The sequence below is a fragment of the Salminus brasiliensis genome, chromosome 14 (assembly GCF_030463535.1).
Source record: "Salminus brasiliensis chromosome 14, fSalBra1.hap2, whole genome shotgun sequence".
Lineage (NCBI taxonomy): Eukaryota > Metazoa > Chordata > Actinopteri > Characiformes > Bryconidae > Salminus > Salminus brasiliensis.
The window spans coordinates 13,753,718-13,774,095 of record NC_132891.1 but is presented as its reverse complement, the minus strand read 5'-3'; the positions used below and the strand labels follow the sequence as shown (position 1 = coordinate 13,774,095).

At 37.6% G+C, this 20,378-nt stretch overlaps 1 protein-coding gene across 11 annotated transcripts in view; it reads right to left on the bottom strand.

Annotated features, from left to right (window-relative positions):
- The window catches only part of chl1a (cell adhesion molecule L1-like a), an 87,876-nt gene that overhangs the window by 30,069 nt on the left and 37,429 nt on the right, over positions 1-20,378 (bottom strand). For all 11 annotated transcript variants that reach the window (XR_011981745.1, XR_011981746.1, XM_072696177.1 and 8 more), the window contains exons 5-20: positions 20,096-20,218; positions 16,985-17,155; positions 16,858-16,884; positions 16,654-16,756; positions 16,297-16,478; positions 14,542-14,676; positions 13,398-13,538; positions 12,696-12,807; positions 10,638-10,804; positions 10,361-10,526; positions 9,276-9,400; positions 8,218-8,319; positions 7,795-7,992; positions 7,406-7,476; positions 5,917-6,139; positions 1,266-1,381 (exon numbers count right to left, since the gene is read on the bottom strand). Coding sequence is in view for 9 of the 11 variants with exons in the window: in XM_072696177.1 (XP_072552278.1) it covers positions 1,266-1,381; positions 5,917-6,139; positions 7,406-7,476; positions 7,795-7,992; positions 8,218-8,319; positions 9,276-9,400; positions 10,361-10,526; positions 10,638-10,804; positions 12,696-12,807; positions 13,398-13,538; positions 14,542-14,676; positions 16,297-16,478; positions 16,654-16,756; positions 16,858-16,884; positions 16,985-17,155; positions 20,096-20,218 (2,162 nt within the window). In the remaining 2 variants the exon portion in view is untranslated. The remainder of the gene's footprint in view (positions 1-1,265; positions 1,382-5,916; positions 6,140-7,405; positions 7,477-7,794; positions 7,993-8,217; positions 8,320-9,275; positions 9,401-10,360; positions 10,527-10,637; positions 10,805-12,695; positions 12,808-13,397; positions 13,539-14,541; positions 14,677-16,296; positions 16,479-16,653; positions 16,757-16,857; positions 16,885-16,984; positions 17,156-20,095; positions 20,219-20,378) is intronic.

The window sequence follows — 20,378 nt, the reverse complement described above, 5'->3', positions numbered from 1 at the left end:
CAAGTAAATTCCAATATTTTAATAATCTGCTCACATGTATACTGTCAAAAATACAGGAGCTTTAAATGATTCTTTGGGTGATCCATAGAAGAACCACTTTTGGTTCCATAAATAACCATGTATATGTTAGTGTGAAGAACATTTTAAAGGAGGAATGGTCTTTATCAGTGTTTTTCACACTCACACACTCATTTCTATTACAAACATGGTTCTTTATAAAACCAAAGATCAGTTCTTGTATATTATTGCTCACCATCAAAACCACTATGAAGCACTTTTTTTTATGAAGTTTATTTAAATATGAAGTGCTAAAAAATGTATTTATTTGTTTTGAATACCCCAACCCTGATTTACAAAGTGGTAAAAGCCCTTCAGAGCTCAACTCTAAGTTAAGCCCTTTATTTTGGCATTGGAAATAAAGGAGTATGCTACTGTGGCATGGCTGACTGTGTGAGGTGATGGCATTGTCATTATTTTATTTGAAAAGTGTTTCAAAAACATGCTAATGCCTCTAACTGTGAATTTCCATTTAGCTTGTAAATATAACCACATGCCCCTGAAATTCAAGCTTCAAGCATTTAGCACCTGTTTTTCAGAAAACCAGAATCAGCATCAGGTTTATTCAACTGCTGCAGTCAATGGCAAACGTTGGGAAAATTGATGAACGAATCTGTAACTCGCTGTAAAACTGTTGTGTACAGTGTAAAATATATGTTAATGTCTGTTAAAAGTTTCATAGGTCTGTGTTTAATGTAGAACAGCCAAGCATTTGTTTAATGCTAGAAGCAGAATTCATACGAAGGTGCTTGCAGAATTTATTAACATTGACATTAACATTATTGTTGTGGTAGTTTTTTTCATTGTCTCTTTCTCGCTTTCTTCATATAGCTTTGACCTTTATGGTGACCTGAAGGCCTAGCTCTAATAGTCATGGTTCACCACTAAAAAGTTTATGTATACACATAATTGCACAATTATGATTATAAGCATTATATATTATACTTATATATAAGCAAATACTGAGAAACAAAAGTAGCTACTCTTGGGATTAGAGAGCAGAAATGAAAAAAGAGAAGAGTAATGAGAAGATAAGGAGAAAGAGATGAAAGGAGGAGGAGGAGGAGTTGGTCCATTAATAGCTACAAATGGCTCGGTTGCGGCTAAATGACTTTCCCCTTTGACCTAGCTAAAGAACCACAGGGCCGTAACCCAGACAGTGTCGAGTGGTGCAAAGGACATCAGAGACCTGCAGGTCAGACACTCACATTGTAGCCGCCAAGATGGCCCCTCAGGAGGGCCTGGGGGATGGGGGACCAGCTGACCCTGAGCAGCGTAGAGTTCAACACCTCCACAGACACATCCTCAGGAGCTGCCAATGGCACTGGAGAGGACAGTTAGAACACAGGTCTGAGTTCAACATACACAACAAATGTCGGCTTTGCAGGCATTACAGAAATACACACTGGTGCTTCCATAAAGGTAACTACTGAAGGGGAAATGGAGCAGTGTTGACATACACACACTAACATGTAAACTGACAGCAGGAAGAGAAAGGTCAGTGTGAGGGGTGAAAAAGTGTAGAATTCAGCTATAGCAATAACTAGACACCACAAAAACTCATACACGTACAAATAGCCTACATGACAGACGCTATAGAGATTACTGGGCAGAGGTGCTATATACTGGAGAACAAATAACACCACAGTATTTCTTATATAAGAACACAGCACACTGTGATGCTCAGAGAACATCAATCCAACCTTATTCAACAAACATCTTCACAGTAGGGATGCACTGACGTAGAATAAATGATTAATATTTTTAACATAGCCATGGTACATATCCCATTTTACACAGCCATGTTAGGTATTGTAAACATCTACTAAGTATTAGGTCTCTCAGACAATTTTAATAATTATTTTTTTGTGATTTTTAAAATGCGATTAATTACATTAGTCTTTGTTGCTCTGTTTTGAGCCTAAAGAAATGCCCTTTCTACTAAAATAATTTTAATTTAAATAGAAGCTCTTTTTTATAAGAGTGTACAAAGTACAGCATAATCGGAATGTCTTTATTACTTTCAGAAATTACATAGTATTATTCACATAAGCCTGAACAGAAAAAAATCACATGATTTCAGAGTGAACACATACTGGACTTTCAGCACCAACAACAAATGCCTGCATGAAAAAAGTAAACACATCCTCTGTAGATAATCAAACACATTTAAGCTAATTTAATCCAACATTCAAGCAAATTTAGCCATGGAAAGATTGAGGCACATATATATCACCACGCTAACTGGCTGATCAATTTTCAAGTGATCCACACCAAGCCGCTTCAGCTCCATTTGCGTCCCTAAGCCTTAAGTGTTGCAAAGGCTCAGACTGTTTTGACAAGGTCTCAAACCTTGATAATTGATTAGCAGCAAATCAGACCTGAGACATGTCATCAACTATACTTAGCAACCGCCAGTCAAATCAAATCTCCAAGCTTTATTAAAAAAAACCTTGCAGAGTTAAATATTTAAATTGACTTTATAAACTGTCTCAAGATCTGAAAATGGAAGTAATCAATGCCCAAAAGGCAGGAGAAGGCTAAAAGGAGATGTGGTTTTGCACCAAGTGGTTTGCAAAATGATGGCTGTTTAAGGGAATCGTGGAGGTCAATCTGAAATCTGAAAGATCAAGAAAACTCTAAGGAAGAACTGCTCGCAATGTTTGTGAGCTAGTGATCAAATGTGACGATGAAGAACCTGCACAGAGGTTTATCTGAGTCAAGACTGTTGCTAGAACTAACATAATCTTAATGGAGATTTATAAGATGAAAACCTTACCTAAAAGCTCTTAAAAGTCAATGTTGCGTGCAGATTATATGCTTAAAAAAGAGAGCTACAACTGCCAATTTACAGCGTTTGAACAGTGGAGCTTCATAGTACAGACAGCATGAAGGGTGCAACTTGGAAAACATATTAAAGCCATTTAACAAATTATTGATGCTTCTTCAACTCTGACAGCACTAAATGTTTATTTTACTTGTAAGTAAAATAGTTATTTATAGTATATAGTATGTATATAGTATGAGTTATTTATAGTATTAAGTGTATTAAACATTAGGAATCTTGTCCAAGGACAAGCAGTATAAATCTTGACCAGACCAAACTCCTCTACTCACCTACACTAGACTTCTCACTATGCACAAACCTTGCATTGATCTTACATCATCAACTTAACTTTTCTGATCATATAACATCTTCCGCCAGATACTGCAGATTCCTACATCTCAATCCTTCCCGCAGTGGCTGCTCAATGTCTTTTACCAGTTCTAGTTATCTTTAGACTTGTCTACTGCAATTCCTTCCAATCTGGCCTTCCATCAAATGCTATTTTTCCTTTAAAGAGAATTCAGAAAGCTGCAGCCAACAACCTCCCAAAGTTCTCCTCTTTTACGCCTCAACTGAGCCCAGCTCAGTGGCTTCCTGTGAAAGCAGAAATCAGATACAAGGCTCTGGTTCTCAAATTCATGGCCTCAGAAGACTCAGCTCCTCGCTACCTCTGCAACTTGCTTCAGAACTATGTCGGCTTTGGTCTTTTACTCCTTTATAGCAACACAAAGCATTGGACAATTGTTACGAGTCAAGTTTCAGTTGTATGTAGAACTTTTTCTGCTTGGTTTTTAAGATTAAATCCGGCTGCTTCAATGTCTTTGTACAGTGGTGGAACAAACCTCCACCTTGAACTTCACACCGCACAGTCACTCAGTGGTTTGGAGACTTATCTCTTCAGGCAATTTTTACATTTTAACTAGATAAAGCCTATTATGGACTGTTATGCCTGGTTACTGTCTTTTGCAATATCGTCAGGTTCTTTGTGTTGATTTCCGTTGTTTGCATGCTTTTATAAATTACTCTGGATTAAAATGTCTGCCTAATGCCTAAATATAAACGTTAAATATCATGCACCCCTTGTTGGCAGTTGATAAACCAATCAGACATCTGTCAGTGTTTGTTGTAGAACGTTGTCTTGGTGTGCTCTGAGCTTCATAGGTCCATAGAAAACGCCCAACCTGTTGTATTATCCTCAAGGCAATGCCAAAAGGCAACTAAAGATGAGGCAAAAATAATTACACACAAAGAAAAAGAATTAAGCAGACGATGAATAAGATCTCATTTCAGATGAAGGTGAGTTCAACAGTACAAGGGATATTCTTTGATGGATGAATAACAGCAGTGTCTTGTCTTAGAACTGTCACAGATTAAGCATCTCTCCTCTCACCACAAATGTTCATTCTTTTTGCCAAAATGTGTGCACCAGCTGTCATTCCTGCTTCTACATTTCGAATCAGCACCAACGTCACTGTTGGTGGTGTGTGTACAATAGTACACACTCTTAATTGTTCAATAGAAGAGGCACCAGCATTGATTCTTCACTGAATGCAATGTACTACATTTACTTCAACGTGTGTCACATTGCCATATAAATGTATCTTTTATCTCAGAGGAACTTACGTTTGACAACAACAAAAAAGATATTTTGTAATATTTAAATTATGTACATACATACTTCTTAAAACCCACTCACACAGTCTTCACAAAGATTCTAACATTCAGCAATGTATTTGGGATTTGTTCAGTTTATCAGAGCAATGGGATCCACCCCAAAATAAAACTGCTGTAAACAATTCTTCAGTTTAAAAAAACATTATGAAGCTGATGTCAACGTTTTGTTAGGACTAAAAATAAATGAGAAAATTCATATTGATCCATATTCATATTGAACATATTGATGAATGAGGTCTATTGTCACTGAGGTGGTTAGAGAACATAACTGTGGCATATTCTGTTCCTCCTATAAGTGGCACCTTTTCTTAAAGGTTCTAGGGGCGTTTTTACCCTTGTGCAGAAATGCATTAGTCCATTCCAAGGGCTGATTCTAGGCTCATTTGAGGGAAGGACTCATTATTACTGGTTTGTTATCATACAAGAATTCCATACGAACCATGAATCAATTGCACAATTTTGAGCGTCAAGTTAAAAAATACTTGGGCCTATGTTCAACCATTTTTATTTTAACTATTGTCCTTGGATATACTCCACTCCAAGAACAGCGCTTTCCTGAAGTCATGGCATTTCACCATGCAGGAACACCTGCAAACAAGTAGCTGTTCTCCAATAAAACAATCATGGGCCAGGAGCAATTGCTTCTACGCCTGTGGAAGACCCCACCAGAGTCCGCTTAAAGTGAACCCTAAACCACAGACTTTAGAAGGAGATTAGTGCTCCGTACTGCTTTCGGGCTAGAAAACGGCTTTCACACTTGACCAAATGTACCAACTCTGAGTCCGGAAAATATACTAGTGTGAAAATGCCCAAGTCTCATCATAAAAACAAAAAATGATTATTGAAGTTTTATTATTAATTAAGATGTAAACAATGTCACCCAAGGTGGCTTGATCGTAAATGGTGCTTTGCAGAGAAATTAACCAAGTTAGTCAGTTAATTGGCATTGGTGATTGGAACCAGACATGCAAACCTTGCCTCTAAATGCTACTTCACATAAAACTACTACAAATGGGTAAAATGAAGTTGCCTGACGCCTGAGTTATTGTTATATGATGGTTTTGAGAAGAGTTTTAGGCCTAGAATATATTTTAGGATTTGTGGGGTAAACACGCCTCATAGAAAGCTTCCACTGTCAATAATATTAAAATTCTGAAAGCAAATTTTGGTTTACTGGTTGTTTTACATATCAAATAAAAAGGCTAGGTTCTAATATACAGCTTATGCAGTTTATCCCTTAGGGAATATAATGTACCTGTTAAGTACCCTTTTCTGGTACTGTAGGTTTTCTAAGTGCATTAAAACATTCAAATAAAAACTATATTGGAGAAAAGGGCATAGAGAAATGTTTCACTCACAGTCTTCCCCAGAATATCCAGTCACCACTCTGGGTTCCGGTGCCCAGCCATGGTGGTTGCGGGCCTGGATCTTGATCTCATAAGGAACAAATGTCGGGGTGTCTTTCACAACCAAAGAGTGTCTCTGCATCATCTGCTCTGTCCACATATCGTCGACACCCAGCTGCCTGTAGCTTAGCTTGTACTCTAGACCAGGTCCATTGTGCTCTATTGGCAGCAAGGGCTAAGACAGGGGTTGGGGATATGTAAAAGGTCAATGTTCATAACTTGTCAACTTTTAGAAGAATTTTCCTTAATTATTAACACTTTCTGTGAATTTGTTTCAGGTTCTCTCTGAAAGCTTAAGTGTCTGCTAGCTTGACAGGTACTTTGACAGTTCTGAAATAGTATCTAAGTGAGAGGTTGGAAAATACAGAGAGATACAGAGAAGATCCCTTCTCTTCCTCAAAGAAATATTTTGTCAGCATGTGTTAAGTCTAGATAATAAAATACAGTGTATAAAGTAGGAAGACACTATTTCACATGTAGATATATACTCTTACCAAGCTAAGTAAGAACTGTCCACCTACTCGTTCATGCAATTTTCTAATCAGTCAACTATGTTGAAGCAGTGCAGCATAAATGCTCACATTAAATACCAGAATGGGTGGAAACGCAGCAAGATTATTAGAGCCAAACAGGCTGGTGTGAGTATTTCAATAACTGCTAATCTCCTTCCTATGGCATCCCTTCATGGCCACATTTGAACCATCTTATAATGGCTACTTCCAGCATGATAATGCATCATGTCGCATAGCAAAAATCACCTGAACCTGGTTTCATATGAATATTACATGATGCATTACATGAAGAATTGGAGCTGTTTTAAAGGTTAAGATCTACCCAGTATTAGTGCCTCTCATAAAGTGCTTGGTAATAAAATGTATGTGTATTGCCATCTGCAGAGGTACATACATTATGTGTGGACTACAAGAACATGTTCAGAACTATGCAAAGGTCAGAGACAAACCATTATACAATTTATGTTATTTCTGATCAAAACAGTCTTTCATTACAAGTTAAGTACAAGTACAAAAAACAGAAAGCATACTTAAAGCAATACTAGGTAGCATTTTTACATTAAAATAACAGCTTAAAATCATGTGGATGTGCCGCTGCCTCGTAATAGAGAAAACAGCGTCATTGCTAATTGCACCAAGCAGGCATGACAACACTTGCAAAGAGCAGCATAACACAGCATAACTAGTCATAGTTGTGTAAAATCCTGTAATACTACTCTACCAAAACAGTCCAAATGGCTCTCACTGTAGATGAGGGTTCTGAATCTTTCAGCTTGTTTAGAAATGTAAATGCACGTGTAAAGTGTTTCCTTTAAGGGTTGGGTATGGTGTGAATTACACTTCCTGACTGTAGGGGGAGCCCACAAGCAAGAAATACTAATTTGCATAATCCTAATCATTTTTGTTGGAAAATTAATTTATTTGTTTACCTCCCAAGTGATGTCCATCTGATGAGGTAAATGACCCTCAATCTTTATATTTTCAGGATTCCTATCAGGGGCTGATTAAAGAAACAAAATTATTAGTATTATTAGTTCAGTCTGTTTTGAGTCAGGAATACAACAAACAAAGATACTCCAATATATCAGTTCTCAATAAAAGTCAATTTCAAGTCCACTGGGCATTTGTGAAGCATTAAAATACGCGTCACTTTATTAGACATCTGTTAAAACATCAAGGCATTGATATTAAATACAATGGTACTGAGGCATCAGCTTCGGCAAAGGTCAAAGCAGATCAAGGAGAAACCAAACAAGGTAGCTTATCACCGACACATAGCATATGAACACTGAGAAAGAATGAAAAGTATTCTTCCTACCAGCAGGAGGAGTTTTATATCTCTCAGAGGCTTTGCTGGGACGGCCGATCCCAATGCCGTTGACAGCGCTGACTCTAAACTGGTAGTTAATGTGGCCATATAACGACAGCGGGGCGGAGTTCTGGTTGCCAGATACCCGTAAAAGTGGCCTCCACTTCCCTGGCTCCCAGTGGTTCTCCTCATACTCGATGATGAATTCTGCTCATAAATGCAAAACACCATAGTCATTCAGTATGCGCCAGACACACTCCATATATACTGTAGGCCAGTCCCTGTGGGAGGAGGCTGGAGTGCTGTTGAACACTGAATGAGGTTTGAAAATACAAATAGCTAGACTAGAAAGAGTATGCTAGGAGAAGGATTATCATTGTAGATTTGTGCCTTGGATAAATAATTTAGTGTAAGAAGGAGTCGATATGTTACCTGTTACAGGGCTGTTGTGGTCCTTGGTGGGCACCCAGTGAAGCCTCACACTACGATCTCTGTGATCAGATAATGTCAACTCTACTGGAGCGTCAGGGATGTCTAAAGCACATTTCAAATTACAATAAAAATGGAACTAATTAGGAGACTAACCAATAACCAACAGCCTTTAAAAAATAAAAAAAAATTGAATTTACACTCAAAACAGGACAGCATAAATGCAGGCAAACTATTGATAATGCAAGGTTTCCTTTTTTTTAAATTGTGGAAACACTGCACCACTAGTAAACCAACAGCAATCCCAATCCCAACAAAATAGCATTAAATAAACTTAAAAATAAAGCACCATTTTTTATTCTCTGGAAATGTTACAATTTTCAGGTTCAAGATTTTGTACTGATAGTGATGGTGCCAAAACATAAAGTCATAAGTACTTACAATACTGTTTTTATTATGGCATTCTTCAAGACGTCTATATGTACGGTAAATTAACTCTGTTGAGATTGGCTGCAACTGCCTTAAATGCAAAAATCGGTCCAGGCTAAAACACACCTAAAAGCTTCAACTCTCATATCTTAAAATGCTCATTATAGCTTTAAATGCTGTAGTTTAAGTAGGTGGATAAAGGTAAATGCACTGCTTTTTGTGATAGCACAAGAACTGATAAGCAAATGGTATGGCATGGTAAGGGAATGGTAATCTTTTGTTGACATTTTTTTAAGATATGGGTATTATAAAACAAGCTAAATTATCTGCTTGTGCATACAATCAATTTCACTAATGAAATTACTTAAAATAATTTTGAATGCAAATATATTGAACGATCCTTTAACAATGACATTCTTAAACAATCACAAACGAGAGAAATATTACATATATATTTTCCTTTTAAGATTTTTGCAGTGCAGCCCACCCAACAAATACAGATCTAGCATGCTATGCAGTGTTTAAACCTCTGTACATTTTAGATGGTCTGCAGTAGAGCTGAAGGTGGGTAACCGTATGATGAAGGTGTGAAGATGCTGTCACAATGAATAATCATTTGGGAGTTTTCCTACCTAGCACAGTTACACGTGCAGTTGCTGTATCTTCATCCAGAGGTGTTCTAGCGATACATGTGTACAGTCCTTTATCGTTGTGACTGACATTGAAGATTTGCAGTAGTCCTCCATCAATGAAGAATCTGTGAATAATTTAGGTCCAAATCTAATGTTTACTTCACCTTGAGTTCACATCTCTCTTTCTCTCTCTCTTTCTGTACTTCTATTTACAGCTACTTAAAATCAGGATCAACATACACCAGCGTACATTTTTGGCAGCCGTGGTACATTTTCAAGTTAGCCTTTGCCAAGGTGGTGGGTGGAGCTACTCAAATGAGGGCCAGTTTAATTCTAATGAGGCGACTTATAGCATAGGAAGCCAAGCCCAATCTAAATGTCATGATGGAAATGAAATGATTTGTTTTCTTACGTAAGCAGTCCACAAATATCTGGAGATATTAATACAGATCATTCTTAAAAACATTGTAATGGTGAGGCACTCCTCCACCCTAAATCCCAGTATAACCCCTGACAGAATATACGTATACTTACAATCACACACACACACACACACACTCCTTAGCAACAACACACTGCCTAGCTTTTATATCTACTCCAATGTTGACTATTTATGTAGCTTTGTTTTATTATAATTGTATTAATATGGATGTGGCAGGGATCCTTAGATAGATATGGCCCTGTTCATAAGGTGCTTAGATTACGCAGTCATAATTGCAACAGTTGCAGCTTCACTACTTTAAGTTGACAAACTTACGCCATCCAAGATTAACACGTGATTAGTGCCGGCACACGTATTTCTGGAAAAAGTAGCAAAAGTACGCCAACACTTGTGGCAAATAGGAAGTTCTCACAAATGTGTTACAACATCACTAAAGTGCTTATGGGCTGTACAGTAAACTGAGCCTAATGCTGCTTCAAAGCGATGTTCGAGGGCTTAAACACTGTGCTTTTGCATGAACGGACATACTTGAACACCCACTGGAAAGCACATAAATGCACACAAAAATGCACAAAACTGTTCAGTGGCTTTTGGGACAGGTCACCAGGTGTCCTACGATCTTCAGGTAAGCTTTGCTACTCACCCTGAATCATCAGTGAGGTTAGAGTACATGTCTTCCCCATTCTTCTGCCAGAAAACTTCCAACTCTCCACGGAGTGACTGGTCAAACGTAGCCTGGCACTCAATCCCTGCTGTAGACCCCCTTCTGACCTCCATGTCTTGAGGAGGGACCACAATTCTGGTCGGTTCTGTCAGAGAACGGCAGTGTTTTTTTAAACTGAATTTGACATGTCTGAGTCAAGTCCAGTGTTTCAGCAAGGAGAGTAAAGAAAAGTTGTTATTAAAAGAATCTTTCTTACCTTTTATAAAAAGTTCTGCGCTGATACTTGAGGTACCCTCTGAGTTTGTAGCAAAACACATATATTTTCCCATGTCCTCTGCCTCAGCTGCGTGAATCTGAAGCGAGCCATTTTCATGGATAGAGAATCTCTCTTTTTCCACTGAGCCCTCTGGGTCTTCTCTTTTCCTACAAAACAAATACTCAACTGCTCACTGTTTTACTAAAACCGTGGCCTTGGGGAATAACCTAGTTTTAAAGTTTTAGGTTATTGGAGTTTGAGGTGCATTTTGGTCAAACCAATAGAATTCGAAAAATGCCTTAGCGTTTGGCCCTCGGGACAAAAATGTGCCCCTTGCTGCTTTCTGTCAAATCCCGAAGGTACCTATAAAGCCTTCCCACATATGCAGAGCTTGGACAGGTGAATCAGGTGGTAAATGCTGGTTAAATGTACCGAAGCTAAAGCATAAAAGCTTTTTCAGTACTTTGAACTGCATAAGAGATAAACAGACAAGAGAAAATGGGGACAATTTGCAAATCTTTTAATAATGGTTTTATCATTGCCATGTTTAATTTATTTGAGGTGGAATGGACACATCCAGACAACAAAGTACTATTTACAATAAACAGTACAGAGCCCCAAAAGGTTTTATCTACATTGCTTTTCTACTAATATGATCACGGACAGTGGATTAAAGTAACAAGATAATGAGCATCTTGAGATTAGATTCTTTGGAAAAGAAACCACAGCATCTGTTTTATGAAAGGATAGCTTAAATTGATCCATGTTTTCAGTGTTCCTATTATAGAAAACACTGAAATCATTTCATCAGTCATTAATTCTTCATTCATTTGTTGCTAAGCTTTTGGGATTGTTGCATTTATTTCTACAAAATGGGCATTTGTCCTTTATTTTCTTCAGTGGGATTGAAATCTTAAATGAGCTTTTTCCATTTTCTTTTTATGACCTGAAACTTATGGCAATGTTGCACGATTCAGTTTTCTCTCCCTGTTTACGTTTAAATGTTGCAAACGTTTCTGTCATTTCTTCATGTCTTTAACCTTCACTTGTCACCACTATTGCTGTGTTTTCCCAGCACTATAACTAAGTTCTTAATTTTGTACTAAGCTAATTTTGCACTTCACATCAGCATCTCTGTCAAGAATACTTTGTAAAGCTGAAGCGAAACTAGTGAGATGGGTTAATGCAAGTGAAACTTAAGAGAGCATGATGAAATGTCAATGTCAATTTTTTAACAGTTTCAGACACGGTCTTGTAAATTGTACAGAATAGCATGGCTTTAATTAGAATTACTAATCATCTGAAAGTAGAGGTTTGAGAGGGGGAATAGCCATTAGGATGTACACTGATAGCAGAGGAAGCTCTAATGGTTATTACAAAACTGATCATTCAAGCTATAAAATCTGATTGGCTGGGACATGTTTGAAGCTGTTGTAACACACTTCATTGGTTGCTTGGCAACCAATGCCTACTATAAGCTGCATTGCTTGGCATTTAAGTGTTAGTAATAATAAAATGATTTATTGAATATTTATTTCACATTATGATGTGCCTAAAACACCCTTTTACCCTTGTAAAATCACTGTAATGCATGGCCTCTTGTGACTTTGTTTGTACAAATGGTTTGGAGTAATTATATGAAGGTAATATGAACTTTGAATGAAATTAACATTAGCTTTAACATAACCTGTAAAACAGACCCTAGAATCATGATGTAAGCTGTAAATTACTGTCAGGGATGATAAATGAATGAGTCTGAGGTGACTGATCTAATCATTTGAAATTCTCTGGATGAAAACTGTTAGGCCAATGTTGGTGCAACATCACTTGTCAATAAGTTCACATGAAAATTCCATTAGGAAGTTCAAATAGTGGTGCTTACAAGCGAAGAATTAGTAATTAGTCGAGTTTGATATGCAAATGAAACATCCCTTGCGGCTTGTTAGTAGCTATAGACAAAGGAGCCCAACACTCTAAAGAACTCGAGACTCTAAAGGCAGGGCGAGAAAGGATAAAACGATGAACTGGTGAATATTTTCTCATGAGCATCACACTGACCACTGGATTGCAGCTAATGGAGAGCTAAAGACTTTGCAGTCCATCACGACACTCTTCCCGCGGACAGTGGCATACTCTTGATAATCTTGCGTCAGAATCAAAGGAGGATGATCTAGGATGAAGCAGACACCATTAGTCATTTTTGCAAGTGGATGAACATCAAACAGCAGAGGCAGCATATGGAAGCGGTTTGAAAGCAGGCCACGTAAGACGCAATCAGTTCCACAATTAAGTGCTGAGAAAGCTATTAACATATAAAAGAATGTGCTGCCAAAATGAACGAGATGAAAAGCAACAAAACAGTCTGTAGCAGGGGCACTTATTTACACACACACACACACACACACACACACACACTCCTGCTTTCATGTCAACCGCAAATGCTGCTCAGAACCATATGCAATTACACGTCAGCATCTACAATACATTGTAATAGTAGTAGAGATAACTTGATGAAAAGACCAGTTTAGAAACTTCTGGCATGATGCCAAAAACTAGAATAGACAATGTCAGTAGTTACGAATGAATTAAACTTGATTTTATTTTATATCAATTCAATTCATTTGTTTAATTTAATTTCAATAAATACATTTTTCATCCAGTACATGTACTTGTAACTTTTTGAGCGCTGTAGGGCTTAATTTGTAATTCATGAGTGTAATACTAAACCCAACTGCTGCAGTACAGACCACAGTTACTCACTCATCACCATGACATTAGCAGTGGCCAACAAGGTGCCGTGTGGGTTGGAGGCTTCACACTGGTACACTGCACTGTCATTCGGTAGCGCCCGCAGAAGGATAATGGTGTCATCCTGCACTATGCTATGGGATGAGGACTGATCTGGAAGGAAAGAAAAGTTGATGTTGGTTAAGTTTGGACATTCTTTACTGTAGGTTGTTTATACAAAACAAATACAACCGACATTGTTGTTTTTAAGGATCTTAAGCATTTAGATTCCAGCTTTACTATGATGATATTTAAGATAATATATGCAGAGAACCCCACGGATATGTTGCCCATAAATCAACAGAACAACAACTGCTATTATTATTATTATTATTATTATTATTATTATTAATAACAACTAGTTATTACTGATAATAGCACAATAGCATAACGGTGTAAAGCACAAAACATGATTATTACAAAAATCCACAGGCCATATCATGAATTTATTGCTTTACAGTCTTATATCTCAGAAGCCTGACATAATCAATCCTGTAACCTTTGAATTTTCAATCAGGGATTTAAAAAAACACCTATAAGGGGGAGACAGCTCTTTAAGCCCAATAGTTTAACCCCTTGAGCATATAATATAGAATATATTTAATACTCTGCAAAAAAACTCTTTTAACAACATTAATGTGCGCAGGCAGGGCTAAACTGCTCTTGTCTGTTGGTTTTGTGACATTCCCCTCCAAAACATGGATTCAGAATGGGCTGTTTCTGTAACTTTCCATGTGTGCACTGTATAGACTAGAGGGTTAAAACTATGCTTAGAAACTACACTGAATTTCATACTATCCAGCATTTACAGATGTTAATAAACCCTTTTATTTGTAAATATTCAAGGAATGCATTTTAGTAACCTGTACAACTAGAAAAAGGGGAAAGATAAGGGGAGAGTGTTACATTCTATTCCATCTAGTCTAATGTTTAACACCTCCGCCCCCTACCCACAAGACTAAGGTTTAGTTTCCTGCCTAGACAAGCAATATAGCCCATATTTGAGCAAGACTCCTAAAGTTATACTCACTTATAGCACCTCTGCAACGTGATTAAAAACGTCTGCCAAAGTCCATAAAATGTAGACCTTAAGAGTTTTGTGTGGGGTTACACTCACCAAGGAGAGGTTTGCCATTCCTCATCCAGTTTATGGTGGGTTGTGGTTTTCCAGCAACAGGGCATTTGATGTGCACATCAGATCCAATCGTCACCACCTGACTCTTCACCGGCTCTTTGACCCAGCGTGGAGGCTCTGAGAAAGGAGGATTGTGTGAGGAGTACTGTTTATGACACTGTGCCGACTAGAGCAACACTGCCATCCTGTGTATGTCAATGAAACTGTTTATATATAACTGGGTGGGTAATAAAGGAGAATGCTAAACATGATCCACTTTTAATAGAACAGGCATGGGATTATACACAGTGCCTTGGCACACTGTTGAGCCTCTTGGATATTCACATTTCTTCTAATCACTAATTTTATTTAACCGATTTTCACTTTCTGATGTCAACTGAACGTGACAGATGTCCTTTCTGTGGTGGCTGATGTGGTGATGAATGGATCAATAGAAATGCTCCTACATGACATGAAATAAAACATTTGCATTAAAGGTTTTCTTAAACATGCTGCTTAAACACTGTGCATATTTATATTCCACCCAATAATATTTGGTAGAGATAGATATTTTTGCTACAATAACAGATCTTGGAGTAATGTTCAGATAGTGCTGCAGATTCCAAATAGGACTGAAGTCAGGGCCACTGTAGGATATTGATTTTTCTTTTGTTTTTAAGGCTCTCCAATGTTGCTCTTGCTTTATGCTAGAGATCACGGTCATACAGAAAGATGAACTTTCTTGCAAGCTGCCTTAGCAAACTAAACCAGGTGCTCATACAGGATTCCAAACTCCACCCTCCCTGCTAACAAACAGTTTTGCCTATAGCATTATACTGCAACCACCATATTTCACAGTAAGTACATTTGTGGTATTGAGATTGCTGAAGCTAGTGTGTGAAAAATGTGTTGTGGTAACATAATAAAGAAAGGATTACTATCTTATTTTACCGCTTGAATAGGCGCTACTGTCTTTGGTAATCTCTAGCCTTGTTTTTGTATCATTCTCCCATAAAAGCCAGTTTTACTCAGAGCTTGTAAAATTGTGAATCCCTGCATTTCTACTCCACTTTGAGACACTGAGCTTTGTAGCTCTTTCGTTTTCCTTCAGGTTCAGTCTGATAAACGGTCTTTAAAGAGCGATTTTTAAAAATCTATAAAGATGGTAATTGCTTCAGGAGTTCACAAGCAGAAATCAATAATATTCCATTGTATCCCTGTTAAACATTTTGTTCTCATCTTTGCAGGTTCTGAGTGTCTAGAACACTACGGGTGCACAAATGCTTCTGAGCTCATAAATTATGTTACACATTTTTACGCACTGTGTGCAACTTCATTGTGTTCATTAAAGCAGCATTATGCAAGAGTTGGAATTTCTTGCTCCTGAGCTACCCCAACAGTTGGGAAGTGTTCATTTGCGCTTTTAGCCACCCCTAAAAACACATTTTACACATGCATTTCTGGACAAGCTACAGGAAAGATACAGAATTGACACTGAAAGTGAAAGAAGTGTGTGGACAGAGTAATATTACAGGATCAAACACAAATATGACATAGCGTTACACAGTGTGAATGAGCGTTGTCCTGCCTGTATGCTCATAGTTACATAGTGTAGTTAGCAGAATGCCAAGCCCAGAGAGGCAATGATAGAGATGCTATTCTCCCTTTTACAATTCAGTGGAGCATCACAATGATTTTAAACCTGTTAGTTTAAGCTATAATGCTACAAAATGCTGTAAACAACAATTGACTGCAAACCTTCTACTTCGACATGGAAGTGGTGGACAGCTTCACCAAAATCATTCATGATCTTGCACATGTACTTCCCACTGTCTTCTTCACTGACTTTCGATATAGTCAACAGTTTTCCATAATTCTTGATGTTTGAGCGTTTTGGCAACTGCTCTCCCAGCTTGCTCCATTCTATCACTGGCGTGGGGCTAACACACAGAGAGAGCACTGCAAAATTACACTCTTATGACACAACACTTGTCTTAATTACTTTAATAACATGCTACTGTTTATGCATGTGGTATACCATCACTGTATGTTAAAGAGACATAATACCACATGAGTGAGAATGCAATATCAGCTGAAACAACACTGTACACTTACAATCCTTCTGCAATACACTCAAGCTCAAGCTCTTCTCCTTTCACTAGGTGTAGTTGAGATTGATCACCAGAGGGCACCAGAAGGTTTGGTTTTCTCTCTAAACCTGAGATGACAAATCCAAGTTCCTTTACTTTACATTCACATATTTTCAGAGCACTAACTATAGTCAATATATATATATATATAAAAACTTGATTCACTCACCAACATCTGCCTTGCTGCTAGTGTTTACTAGAGGGGAAGAAGGCATCACAAAAAGTAAGTACTATATTACAACACCAAACAAAAAAAAGTATTGGTGACTATATGTCAGTGAGCAATGAACACATACAGGGCATGACCACGATAGCCATGGAGGTTTTCTGCACAATGGTGCGAATCCTACTGAAGGAGGCGAAACAGCAGTAGTCACTGCGGCTGTCTTTCTCCAGAGTGTTGGAGAAGTAGAGGTTTCCATTAAGGCCCATGGAAACTCTTTCATCCTGCTCAATGTGCTGAAGACCTGGGAACAATACCAAGAGGCCAGTTAGCTTCGCATGAGCACCCAGAGCCACTAATAAGGTGATCTTTCAAAAAGCTCATAACTATTGTGTGGAGCTGGAAAATTCAAGTCAATGAAACCTAGTGAATGTCCACCGTTATGCTTCCCAGCCCTTGGAGTTACGGCCTTGTGGAGTTTTACATCTTTGAACAGTTATATGTTTGTGTTTCCATCTAAATAAAGCCTAGATAAAGCCTTAATAAAGCTATATGGTAGAGTTGGGGCACAAACAAACACTATTAGCTTTTAGTAATTAGTTATTAATTTTACTATTAGTAAACACTGCAATTTTTTATTAACATATTTTTGTGAGATTTATATTTTTTTAATGCCTCTAATAAACAAAAAAAAAAACTTTTGCGCACCAATTATCTGTTGATAAGTTGTGAACACAAAGTTACAATTGACCCCTTCCTGAGGTGGTAAGTTTACAGACAGAGTGAACTGTTCCAGTCACTAAAACTGTAGTAAATTGATACAAAGACAGTTCATTCAATACTCAATATTCAACTCATCCAACAGACAGAGACTGCGATGTACAACAACAAATATCAGAGCAATAATGTTTACATAGATTTTGTTTACATTGCATCTATAATATGGTTTTGAGTAACTTTGAGTAAATTTCACAAAATTAACAGTTTTTCTTGGGGAGGCTTAGTTGAATCCTATATTTTACCTATATGACCTATATTTTAGCAAAAGATTTTTTTTTTTTTGTTTAAGAAATGTTTATGTCTCTACAAACAAAAATTAAACTTTGTTTTAAGCACCAACTATTAATAAAACATAGAAAAAGTTTGAATGCAAATGTCACTAAAAAAAGCAAATCACTTAAATGCATAGAAATACCTGTTGCCTTTCATAAAATATGGAAGCCTTACAATATATTGATCTAAATCTGTCATAATGTGTAGAACATTCGTATAAAGGGTCAACTGATAAATATAAAACTACACAATACTACCATAATTCATTACTTATTTGATTGTAATTATCAAAGTCAAGTATTACAGTCATGTTCTAGACAAGTAGAGAACTTGTCTGAGGATCTGTGATTTTATTTATATATATATATATATATATATATATATATATATATATATATATATATATATATATATAAATATATCACAGATATATATATATATATATAAATAAAAAAATAAAATAAAATAAAAACTAAAGTAAAAGTAGCTTCAGAACACAGAATAGGGCCTTTAAGAAAGAGTGATTAAGCTTCCAAAGGACCGCCAAAACAGCTCAAAACAGCCACCCAAACAGCTCACTCTACAAGGCGTCTGAAGGATGGCCACCGATGGAGACTTGTTGTTCCAGCACATCCCACAGATAAATCTTGTCTTGAGATAAATCTTCACGAATGAAAATGTGAATGCATCTGTTACATTTTTCCCTGCATCAGATAGTACCCCACCACTTAATCTGATGCACCTGATCTTCTGACTCATCAGCTACTTAACTCTCAGAACTTCTATTCCTCACACTCTCAGGTACATACCGCACATATTAATTCCACAGTGCTTGCCAAAACTATAGAGTACCTAGTAATTACTTTTTCTGGGTTGAACTGGGTGTGGTAGAGCAAGGAACACACTACATTTCTAGACCAGAACTAAACACTACTGTATAAGGTAGTATGCTAAAGTCAAAGCAAACTCTCTAAAATCAATGCGTGGCTCTGCTACGGTTATTAGTCAAATATTAATAAGCAGAATGCACTGATAAGACGTCTTTTGGCTCTTTTGAGTTTTCTGGTGTATTTCACACATGATCTGTCTAATCCTCTAATTAACAAGTCTAAGTCTGGATAGACAGATGGAAATACACAGATTAGCCAAAATATTATAACTAATACGCCGTTGGTGCGACAAGTGCCATCAAAACACTATACACTATACAAAGCCTCTGAAGATGCCTTGTAGTATCTGGCATCAAGCAGTTGGCAGCAGATCCTTTAAGTCTTAGAAGTTGAAAGCTGAAGCCACCATGGCAGGACCTCTTGTTCCAGTGCATCCCACAGATAAACAGCCCACATGTATTCGTCCACAAGATATAAAAGAAAACAGGACTCATCAGACCAGGTGATCTTTCTCCACGGCAACTGTAGCAGTTCTGTCGGTTTGGCTCAGATGGGATAGTTTTCACTGAGGCAGCAGGGCCCAACACCCTGACACACCTATTGGTTTGTCCATCCCTAGCCACAGTAAGTATTCACCACTGCTAACCGGGATAATCCCACAAGCCTTGCCGCTTCAGACATGCCCTGGCATTATGCATGGTGCTGATAGGTTCATGTTCATCGGCGCCAGAGAGTCCGATTCGACTGGAAAAACTTCTCTACAGTGACCAGAATACCTGCCCATGCATTTGCACATCAGTGTCAGCAAAGGTACACAGAACTCTTATCAGACTGCATATCGCTGCCGTTAAATAAAAAGCAAATTATGTCCATTTTTAGTTTTCTCCATGGTTTGAACCCTACAGCTGTAGACTGTTTAAATAATCCTGGATGAATAGAAATAGTTTATTTATTATGCATGAATGTGACAGTTCCTGCGTCTTTGTATGAATATCTCATGTTTGATACCAAACTTGACAATTGGACAGTGCCATTTTTTGTATGTGCTTCTCCTATAAGATGAGTTTATTGAGATGGGTGTAATCTATAGCTCACTCTGTCCTTTTTTCAGAACAGTGGTTCTGGTTGATTCAATGGTGTTTAGGGTACTAGAAAGCATACATGTGATATCCTTACATGAGCATGCAGAGTCTCACAAGAGTAGTGCAGAGTGGAGCACTATGGTAAACATGTCCAGTGTGAGAGGTACCCACACTGGATTGCTGTGTGAGAATGTGGCCTCTGAAATAGGAAAAACTTACCAACAGTCATCCAGTAGAGCTGTACAGGTGGAATTCCTTTAGGGGGGTTACACTCCAGAATCACTGACTCTCCCTCATTCACCACCACTGGCTCTATCTTTTCTTTTGGAAATTTTGGTGGAGCTTTTCGACAAGTACAAAACCAACACAAAAGCAATGTTTTTTAAATCAAATGATCAATATACAGTTGATATCAACAAGGAAAAAGTAAATGAACCTATCACAATTGCAGACAAGCACAATCTCACTAAACTAATACCACACACTAATATGGAAAGAACCC